Genomic DNA, 12,085 nt, shown 5'->3' with positions numbered 1-12,085 from the left:
GGGTACAGTCTTCCAGCATGGACAACCAAATACTGGGCACTGGAGGTGTGCTGATTTAAAATATCCAGACCAACTGGTATTCAACAAAGAGCCTGGAGCCCACCTAAGCCTAAACGTTGCATCCAGAAATTTGCCTATAGGATTACCTCTCTCACTCTAGCAATCCAGAGGGTGGAGCATCATGCTCCAAGACACCACCTAAAACTGCAGAGTAGAGGAACTTAGAATCTTTTGAACTCTAATGAAAAGAAAAAAAAGGTTTATCCTGGGAGTGAATTTATAATATTTTTCTTTTTTTAAATTTTATTTTTTTAATTTAGATTCAATGTACGCAAATGGGGTAAAACCTTTGTTTCTCTGGTTGAACACGAAGTAGAGTCACACTGTTTGTGTAATAATACATGTATATAGGGTTATGATGCTTGTCTTATTCTATTATCTTTCCTTCTCCCTGCCCCTCCCCAAATAATCTTTTTCAGTTTGTAATTCTTTAACTTTTGTGTATTTTCTTATTAAAAAAAAAAACAAACTATTAAATTGGAACTGTAACTATTCAAGTGGTGACTACAGAGAGGCTTCTCATAATAAGAAAAAAATGCAAATAGAGTGAAATTGATCCTTTTTAAATATACCATTTTTGTGAACCCAGACATTACATATTTTGTGAGCTGCTTCAGAACAAGGTAATAGTTCACTCATTTTTGTTACCACAAAATTTACAATGTATATTTATGAAAAGTTATGGATACAAAGTGGTATTTCTGCTAAACAAGTAAGGATTATTAAAAAATTACCATTTAAAAGGAGAGGAAGATAAGTCTATGCAGAGGAAAACATGAGAATAAGCGCTAAAAAAGAGCCTGGTTTATTAAAAATAAAAAAAAGAAAATAGCAACAGAAACATGAGACATGTGGTTCAAAGAGAACCAAAAGAAGACAGCCAGCCTGACTGGGATGAGACCACAAAGGCTCATGCTAACTATTTGACACTTCATTTTATTCCTAAGTAATCAAATGAGCTTTCAAAAAGATGCATTATATGATCCAGAAAGAAAATTAAGAAGAATGTGGAGGATGAACTGAAAAGTTGTGGCTCCCAAGTTTAATCACAGGACAGCTGTCTAGTTCAGTAGAATCAATAAAAGCCAAAGTACTCAAACATCAATGGGTCCAGAAAATTACTCCAAAATCTACTTTTATCCTTCCCTTCAATACTTTGTTTTAGTTTGGGATTCCTGGTTTCCTTCCCATGTGCCTACCCTTTGAGAATGACTACTCATGTGGAAAGCCTACTGACCTCTTCCATGGTGTTTCCCCTAAAATCTTTCAGCAACAAACACTACAATCTCTGCTTCTGTCTATAGGTTAACCACAATGTTTTTGGATATTGTACTCCACCCTTTTTCCTCTGTATGTAGGACTAGGGTAGTGAGGACTAGGGTAGTGATTTATACCTCCTGGCATAAATCAAACATCAGAGTACTAATAATAGGTTATTATGTACATTCAATCGAGGATTTGTGGAAAGGCAAAGTAGTTTGAGTTTCTATTCTTGGGTTGGGTCTTAGAAGGCAAACAATTTACATTTGAAATCCTATCCATGGTCCTCTTTGTGTAGTAGAAAAAAATCTCAGAATTACAAAGTTGGTATATATGTGCGTTAACAGTGGGGTAGGAGTGGGGCATCAATAAAATCGAATAAACAGAAGCAGGGAGGACAGGAAGACTAAACAGTCACTTTAGGAAGTTCTGGAAAGCAGGTTGTTCCCTGCTCTGAGTTACCCCGTGATGGCAGTTTCAGTCTGTGCCTAAACTCCAGTTACTTCATTTTGTAAAGCAGTAGTTTGCCATGAGTTACTCCAGTTTGAGTGGAAGTACAACGATAGAATGACTCTAGTCTTTGTATACGTAAACCACCACCATCACCCAGCACAACCATAAGGCAGATTGACATAACTTACATATGCTAACTTATCAAACTAAATCAAGAAGTACTTAAAATCTGAAACTGCCATCTGTAGGTCCAGACCCTGTTTTGACAACTGTGCAGAATTAGTCCCTTAAAATCCTTATCTGACTACCTATAATGACTCTGATTCTGCATTCATCTCTCTATCAGTGCTCTTGGCTCAGCATTCTATAACCCTGCAACTCTCTTTACCTTTTTTGACTTTCTCTTTCTCCCCATATATATGTAATTGTATATATATATATACGTATATGTAATATGTATATATATATAATTATATGAAGTTTGATAAGCAATTTGAATGTTACAAATATTAGAAATGAAAAATGGAACAAAAGAACTTGTGGTTGCTCAGCTTATGACTATCAGGTGATCTGTGAGTACTCTGTGAACTGCCACTGCTGAAATTGGTGTAGCCTATGAATTTATTATTACTCATTAAATTCTGACATGCTGGAAAATCACAAATGTGTTTGGTCTATGTTAATGACAGCTCACTCACAACAGAAGTGCCACAATTTCAAAGAATATAGTCCCAAGGGAAGTGATTTAGTAAAAAAAAATCATATGTTAACTTGAACTGTTCCTGGCAAAATCTCATTACTGTATTCCTGTGAAAAATAGAGATAAAAATTGTGCTTCAAACTCGGATCAAATATGGGGTTAAAAACAACATGGCCAGGGCAAATCAGGTACAGAAATAGAAAAAAATTAAAAGTAAATAAGGTGACAAAACAATGTAGGAGTATTCAATCTCACCCAAACTCTGGAAATTGGGCCAAATAAGTTTACTTATATTTCAGAAAGAAGAAAAATTTCCAACAGTTACCTGTTTATTGTATATTAGATCTCTAACATGTAACATTAGTTCTTTGAAATAATTGGGATTACTTTTACCATTGGTTTGTTATTTAAGAAGTATACAATTATTTAAATCATTCAATTACCATCTTATTCTTTACCTGAAGATTGAAAATAATATATTATTCTCAGTAAAAAGCCATATTATATAATACATATATGCATAATTTATATTGTATATGTGGCTGTATATGTTCATGCATTTCAAGTATTCTATAAATCTTGAAAAATTCAGTCTTTTTTATAAAAGTTGGGAAATGGACTTAGAAACTGTAAAAAAGAAGTTGAGTCCTAATAAAATGAATATTACCAATTAAGAACACAGGAAATAAACTGTTAAAGGAAAGAATTGAAAATTTGTGTGAATTGGGTTACAATTTACATTAACTTGAATATAAACTGATACAAAGAAAGATAAAAGGCATCACTTGATAAGAATATGTGAAATGTGATTCCTTACATAACTTAGGCAGAAGAAGAGAGCATAGGTTTAGGAAACTTGGGAAAAAAGGATAAGGAGAGGGGCTGGAGTTGTAGCCCAGTGGCAGAGCACTTGCCTGGCATGTGTAGAGGCCCTGGGTTCAATATTCAGCACCACATATAAATAAATAAAATAAAAGATCTATTGCCAACTAAAAAAAAATTTTAAAAAGGATGGGGAGAAATAGCCAGACTGTGGAACCAACCTATATCCCTTCAATTGATGAATGGATAAAGAAACTGTGGTGTATATATATACAATGGAATATTACTCAGCTATAAAAAATAATAAAATTATGGCATCTGCAGGCAAATGGATGAAATTGGAGAGTATCATGTTAAGTGAGATAAGCCAATCTCAAAAATCCAAAAGACTTATGATCTCACTGATAAGCGCATGATGACACATAATGGGGGGTGGGAGGGGGGCAAGAATAGAGGAAGGAGGGACTGTGTAGAGGGAAAAGAGAGGAGGGAGGGGTGGGGGGAAAGGAAAAAAACGGAATGAATCGAACATCATTACCCTATGTAAATGTATGATTATGCAAATGGTATGCTGTTACATGTACAAACAGAAACAACATGTATCCCATTTGTTTACAATAAAAATAAACTTAAAAAAATTCTCAATAAATTCAAAAAAATTGCATTTAAAAAAAAAAAAAGGATGGGGAGAAAAATGAAAGAAGAAATAGAAGAATATTCCACTACTAACCTGGTTTAGTTTCTTCCAGAGATTGAGAACAGGAGAAAGTTCATTAGACCAGATTTCTCTATCAAATTTGCAACCAGCTGTTACTGATCTGCCCAAGATCCTCAACTGTGAAATAACCTGAATGAAAAAAATAAGTAGCAATAAATAGAAATAACTTCAGAGAAATAATACCAGTACAAAACCAGGCTTATTTGTTTTATAAAAATGATCAAATATATTGTGAACAGGTTTTATTACTATTATCTCTGTAAAATTGGCTTCATATTTTTACTGATTTTATTTTTAGTAGTTAAAAAGAATGTAAAGTTGAGGGAGACCATTATAAAATTATAATTGTAATGTCTCTTATGTGCAAAGTTCCTTCGTTATGCAGAAAGATCTCATTATCCATTATTAATAACCTGAGCTTTATTTGCTAATTTTTGAAATCCATATTTTTCTGTTGTTTGATTTAAATTTCATAATTTCAAAAATGGCAACATAGTTTTTTAAAAATATAAAATGGCAGGAAAAATAGTCAATAGCATAGTAAACACTATATAAAATGGTAAGCCAATTGTACATAGTTACTGATTGATAAAAAATTATTTATAAATCTAACTTTTAATGCCCTCTAATTTTAGGCTGCCATTTCAATGTTTCCTCTACACACAGGGCTCCAACAAAAGAAGTCTAGGTCAGTTAATTAAAATGAAGGAAGGTAAATAATTATTCCTTGTTTTGGACTTTTCTTCTACAATTTACTATTATCACCTTCTCTATCATTCTCATTAAAATCAATCAACTCCGTATTTTTTTTTCCTAAAATAGTATTAAGTGGCTCTCATTTTAAGAGCATTTATTAACCTCCTTAATCACTTGTTAAAAATGATCTGAAATACTACCAAGTATGCTAAATACTGGGTCACAGATATTGTGGTGTGTGTCACACACATACACACACACACACACACACACACGTCAATGAAGTATTGTTGATTGTTCTTTACAATGTTTTAACTAAATATTAAAATTCCCACTGCATGGCCCGCCACTTTGGCACCTAGCTTGGTACTCAGCACTCAGCGCTCAGCTACTCATCTCAAGATTGACCCCAAGAGGCCAAAATGGGCAGGATCCAAGAGCAACAGAAATGACCAAGAATAACCTCCACGTCCCACAAGAACGTGGGAAGATTTCTGGGGCATGATCTCCCAACAGAGAGTAGCTTCTATTAGGCCCTACAGGTCCATTGTTGGTTCAACAACACCAGACAATTCACTACACAATAAAGTCCCTGGAACCTCACTAAACCTAAGCCCCATTCCCAGGAACTCCATTCAGGGAAACTCTTCTAACAGAGCCCAGTAGTAAACCCACCCAGGGAGGGGAGCCAACATCTCATCCCATTCCACCCTGACAAGGGAAAATGAGAAGTCTTAAACCCCAACTTGCAACTCAGTAAGCAACACAATAAAAAGGAAGGACTCAACAGCCCATGGCCCACATTCCCATGCTTGGTTCAGACCTTAAAAACAAATGAAAAGAAAATCAATTGAGCAGACAGAAAACGTGTGTTCTCACCAACTAATTTTGTCTACAATATTGGAAACAACTCCTTAACTTTTCATCATGATTTTTCATTATTCCTTTTTTTAAAATGTGTACTAATTTATTCAAGGACATTTATACATATACATATGTTTCTGTCTTCTCATTTCTAACCCCTTTTTTTGAAGGTACTTATTTTTCCTTGCTCTGTTTTTTGAGAGTTAAGGTTTTTAATTAGTATGTTTTGATTTTCTTTTGAATTATCTTTTCCTCTACTCCATTGCCCTTGCTTCCCTCTTATTTTCTTTTGTTAATAGTCAAATTCTACTGTTCCCACTTTCACTTTTCCTTTAAATTTTTACTTGTTTTTTCTCCTCCCAGCTCAAAACCAAGACATCCTGTCGCCATAGCATTTTTCACCCTCTGAAATTGCAAACACTTTTCTAAGCTCCTATATCTTCTTCCTCTTAGTCAAGCTATCCTTAATACATCTTAACAATAATAGGTTTATGTAATGCCAGTCCCCAACCACCAATGCTATAGCACTAATAATTAATAATTAACAAAACCTATTGTCAAATTTTGTGCTAGACATAATTTATGATTATTTATACTTTTTACCAATGAAAATTGCTGATCCTACTATTTCTGCTTATTGTGTAAACTAATATTGTAGATGTCATAATAGGAATTAAGCTCCTAGTCTATTGATATATATTGTTTACAAAGGGTGATGCTATTGTTTACTTCCCCCATAATCTGTGAGGTCTTAGAATATGAAAGGACAATATAAGCTTATAAAGTAGAAACTCTGCAGCTAAAGATTCACCAAAATAGATGAGTAGACAAACAATATGAAAGAGCAAGGTAACAAACCATCCCAAACAACACAGAGTACTTCAACAACAAACTTCACTCACACCACAGTGGAGGAAAGGTCAGAGAAGAAATGTAGAACGTTCATGATTAAACATATCTCTGAGTCAAAAAACGATGTAAGGAGTGAAATCAGAGAAAATACAAGTAGTGAAAGACCACTTCAATAAAGAGATAGGGATTCTGAAGAATCAATCAAAAATGCTTGAAATTAAGGAATCAAATAAGTGAAATAAAAAATTCAATGGAAAGCATCATCAGCAAACTAAAAGATAGAATTTCAGGCAATGAAGACAAAATATATAATCTGGAAAATATGCTGACCATGGAGAAAAGATGTTAATAGAATATGAACAGAACTTTCAAGAAGTATGGGATAACATAAAACAGCAAAGTTTACGATTCCTCAGGATTGATGAAGACTCTGAAGAACAAACTAAAGGAAGGCATAATTTTGTCAATGAAATAATGCCAGAAAACTTCCCAAGCCTTAAGAATGATGGAGAAGCAAATACAGGATGCATACAGCCCTCCAAACATATGAAATTACAACAGACCCACTCCAAGACATATTATTTATGAAACTGAATAAGGATAGAATTTTAAAAACTGCTAGAGGAAAAAACAACTGGTAACATTTTGAGGGAAACCAATCCAGATCTCAGGTTTTTCAACACAGACTCTAAAAGCTAGTAGGTATTGGAATAAAAAATACCAAGCTATGAAAGGAAAAGATGTCAACCAAGAAGACTACACTCAGCAAAATTAAGCTACAGATTTGAAGATGAAATACAACTCCACAAAAAAAAAATTTAAAAATTCACAAGTAGAAAGCTGGGACAACAAAACATACATAATAAAATATTACATGGAAAAGAAATGGAGAATAACAATGAAAAGTAGCAGGGGGATAAGCTACACTGGAAGAACAGTCAATCAAAGAACTAATTCAACTTTTAAAAACTAGAAATAAATCAAAATGAGAGGAAATAAAAAGTACCTCTCAATAACAACATTAAGTGCAGATGGTCTAAATTCATCAACCAAAAATCGTAGGCTTGCAGATTGGATTAAAAAAGAAGACCCAATAATATGCTGTCTCCAAGAAACTCAAGGCATAGGCAAAGGCATCAACAGAAGGTAAAAGGATGGGAAAAAAAAATTATTCACATGGATCTAATAAAAAATAGGGAGTTTCTATTCTTATATCAGATGAAGTGGACTTCAAACCAAAGTTAAACAGAAGAGCAAAGAAAGCCATTTCATAGTGCTTAAAGGAATCATAAAGAAGAAGAAATAATAGTCATAAATATTTATATCCCAAATAATGGAGCATCTACGGACATCAAACAAACCTTTAACAATATCAGGAATCAAAACGACCATAACATAACAATAGAGGGAGACTTTAACACAACTCTCTCAACAGTGGATAGATCTATTCAAACAAAAATTAAATAAGCTACAGAACTAAAAAACATAATTAAAAATTTGGCTTAACAGACATATATAGAATATTTCATCCATCAATGATCAAAAACACTTTATTCTCAGCAACACATTTTTTACAACAGACCACATTTTAGGCCACAAAAAAATTAGAGTTAATACTCTGCATTCTATCAGATCACAATGGAATGAAATTAGAAATCAATGACACAATAAAAAATAGAAGCTATTCTAACACCTGTAAACTAAATACTATGCAAAATGATCAATGAATAGCAGAAATCAGGGATGAAATTTAAAAAATTAGAAGTAAAGTGAGAATAGTAGAAGAAAGAACATATTAAAATCTCTGGAATGCTATGAAGGTGGTTCTAAGAGGAAAGTCCATGTTTGAGCTCCTTCATTGAAAGAATAGAAAGACACCAAATAAATAATCTAACATTACATCTCAAGGCCCTAGAAAAAGAACAAATCAACAGCAAAATCAATAGAACACAGGAAATAATTGAAATCATTTTCACTGAGCAAAACTAATGAAATTGAGATTTAAAAAAATTTTAAAAAAGAAAATCAATGAAAAAGTTAGTTCTTTGAAAAAATAGATAAAATTGATAAACCCTTAGCCATTCTAACCAAGATAAAAAGAGAAAAAAATTCAACTTTCTAAAATCCATGATGAAAAAAGAAATATCACTACAGACACCAACAACATACAAAAGATAATCAGAAACTATTTTGAAAACTTGTACCACAATAAAATAGAAATTCTTGAAGATATTGACAAATTCCTAGAGAGATATAATCTTCCCAAATTGGGCCAGGAAGATATAGAAAATTTAAACAGATCACCTTCAAGTAATGAAACTGAATAAGCCATCAAAAGTCCACCAACAAAGAAAAGTCCAGGACTGGGTGGATTCTCAGCCAAATTCTGCCAGGCCTTTAAAGAGGTACTAATACCAATCTTCCTCAAATTATCCCATGAAATAGGATAGGAGGGAACTCTTAAAAACATGTTCTATGAAGCAAGTATTACCCTGATACCAAAACCAGACAAAGACAAATCAAGTAAAGAAAACTTTAGAACAATATCCTTGATGAACATAGATGTAAAAATTCTTAATAAAATACCAGCAAATTACATACAAAACATATTAAAAAGATAGTGCACCATGATCAAGTGGGTTTCATCTCATGGATGCAAGGTTGGTTAAACATAATGAAATCAATAAACATAACATATCACATACCTAAAGACAAGAACCACATAATTATCTCATTAGAAGAAGAAAAACATTTGACAAAATACAGCATCCATTCATATTTAGAACACTGGAAAACAAGAGATAGAAGAAAAATACCTCAACATTGCAAAAGCTATATATGACAAACTCAAGGTCAACATCATTCTAAATGGAGAAAAACTGAAAGCATTCCTTCTAAAAACTGGAACAAGACAGGGAGGGATGCCCTCTTTCACAACTTCTATTCAACATAGACCTTGAAACTTTACTGGGAGCAACTATGCAAAAGAAAGAAATTCAAGAGATACAAACAAGAAAGAAGAGCTCAAACTATGCTTACATATATGATTCTACATTGAGAAGACCCCAAACCTCCACCAGTAAACTTCTAGAACTCATAAATGAATTCAGCAAGGTAGCAGGATACAAAATCAACACCCACGAATCAACTGCATTCCTATATGCAAAGGATGAAACAGCTAAAAGAGAAATTAGGAAAACTATTCCATAAACAATAGCCTCAAAAAATTTTAGGAATCAATCTAACAAAAGAGTTGAAGGATTGCTACAATGAAAACTAAAAAATTCTAAAGAAATAAATTGAGGAAGAAATTATAAGATGGAAAGACCTCCGATGTTCTTGGACAGGCAGAAATATTACTGTCGAAAAGGTCATACTACCAAAAGAAATACAGATTCTATGCAATTCCCATCAAAATTCCAATGACATTTTTCACAGAAATAGAAAAAGCAGTCATGAAATTCATTTGGGAATGTAAGAGGACCAAAATAGCCAAAGCAATTCTAAACAAGAAAAATGAAGCAGGAGACCTCACAATACCAGACTTTAAATTATACTACAGTGCTATAGTACCAAAACCAGCATGACACTGGCACCAAAATAGGCAAGACGACCAATGGAATAGAATAGCAGACCCAGAAACAAACCTACATAAATACATTTACCTCATACTAGACAAGGTGCCATAAACATACACTGGAGAAAAGATAGCCTCTTCAACAAGTGGTGCTGGGAAAACTGGAAATCCATTTTGTTCTAGCAGAAGGAAGTTAAACCCCTATCTCTTTAGACCAGAAATCCTGCACATACTAGAAGAAAATGTGGGGCCAACAATTCAACATATTGGCTGAAGAAAAGCACAAGAAATAAAATTTAAAAATCACAGCAAAGGAAACAATCAGGAGTGTGAAAAAAGCCTTTGAGAAAATCTTTGCAACCTGCATTTCAGGTCATTGATATCCAGGGTATACAAAGAACTCAAAAAGCTTAGCACCAAAAACCCCAAATAACCTGATCAATAGATGGGCAAAGGAACTGAGCAGAATCTTCTCAAAAGAAGAACTAAGAATGGTCAACAAATATGCCCAACATCTCTAGCAATTAGAGAAATACAAATTAAAACTACACTGAGATTTCATCTTACTCCAATCAGAATGGCAATTATCAAGAATACAAGAAACAATAAATGTTAGTAAATATGTTGGGGAAATGGTATGCTAACACATTATTGGTGGGATTGCAAATTGGTGCAACCAGCCTGGAAAGCATTATGGAGATTCTTCAAAACCTAGGAATGGAATCAGCATTTGACCCATTTATCTCACTCCTCAGCATATCCAAAGGATTTAAAATCAGCATACTACAGCAATGAAGCCACATCTATGTTCATAGCAGCACAATTCACAATAGCTAAGCTATGGAACCCCATAGCTGTGCCTTCCACAGATGAATGAATAAAGAAATCTTGGTGTATGTACACAATGGAGTATTACTCAGCCATAAATAAAAATAACTTTATGACTTTTGCTGGTAAATAAATGGAACTGGAGACTATGGTGCTAAGTGAACTAAGTCAATCCCCCAAAAAACAAGGGTTGAATATATATTCTGATATATGGAAGCTAAACCACAATAAAGGGAGGGAAGGGAAAGAAGAAAAGTTCAGTAAATTAGACAAAGGGGAATGAAGGGACAGGCAGGGGATAGGAATAGGAAAGACCATAGAATTAATCTAATGGAATTTTCCTATGTGCCTAAAGTGAAGCCCATCATCATGTACACCCACAAAAATGGGATGCCTAATTAAAATAAGATATATTCCATGCTTGTATAATTTTATTCAAATGGATTCTACTGTCAAGTATGACTAAAAAGAACCAAAAAAATATTAAAATTGTGTTATCTCATTTTCCAACACAATCAAAATGAATTTAATATGTTTTCCTCAGGCAGTATTTTAAAATTCAGATATCTGTATATGTTGACCACTTTTTCATTTGATTTTTGAAAGATGTTAGGTATTTTTTTCCCTTTTAACATATTGGATCATATTTCATATTTTGTTAAGTTCTTATACTACTAAAACTTGTAATAAAATAAGGACTATAAACCTTTCCAAATAAATATACTACTTAATTGTTAAACATCCACAATAATTGTGTTAAACTCAGGTTCCTCTTAGAGCATTTGATTGATTTTCCAGCCTTAAATTGCAGTAATTTAGTGTTTGATTTTCTTTGTTTTTCTGATTAATTATTTTCACTTGCTCTATCTGAACTATACAACTGCATCTAATTTATCATGTTTGCTAGACTACAAACCATCACTAGTTGGTAGTCAGAAGATGTGCTGTTTTAACTGTTAGCATTTACTGTCAGTTATTTGTGTTTTAAATCTGTCAAACATGACAGAAAAGAAAAATGCAAAGGAAAGTGCAGAGGAAAAGGAGTGCAAATATTTTTTATACATGATGTTAAAAAACATTATGTATAGTGTGAAATATGTACCAGCCAAAAACACAGTCATGTTTTCTGTCCTAGAAAAACAATCTGTGAGGCTTGCATTCTTTAAAAACACTATTATAATCTTTAATGAACACATGGAAATTTTAAAAGAGTTCAAATATGCAATAAAAATATTCTTATTAATGATGACAACAG

The 12,085-nt window shown here is 33.2% G+C and overlaps 1 protein-coding gene across 1 annotated transcript in view; it reads right to left on the bottom strand.

Moving 5' to 3' along the window:
- Dync2h1 (dynein cytoplasmic 2 heavy chain 1) overlaps positions 1-12,085 on the bottom strand; it is a 374,205-nt gene that overhangs the window by 76,045 nt on the left and 286,075 nt on the right. The window contains 1 exon segment of the mRNA XM_047518130.1: positions 4,026-4,142. Within this exon segment, the coding sequence (XP_047374086.1) occupies positions 4,026-4,142 (117 nt within the window).

This window comes from Sciurus carolinensis, chromosome 11, assembly GCF_902686445.1.
Source record: "Sciurus carolinensis chromosome 11, mSciCar1.2, whole genome shotgun sequence".
Classification (NCBI taxonomy): Eukaryota; Metazoa; Chordata; class Mammalia; order Rodentia; family Sciuridae; genus Sciurus; species Sciurus carolinensis.
Note: the sequence above shows the minus strand (reverse complement) of the source record. Positions and strands in the feature narration are given on the sequence as shown.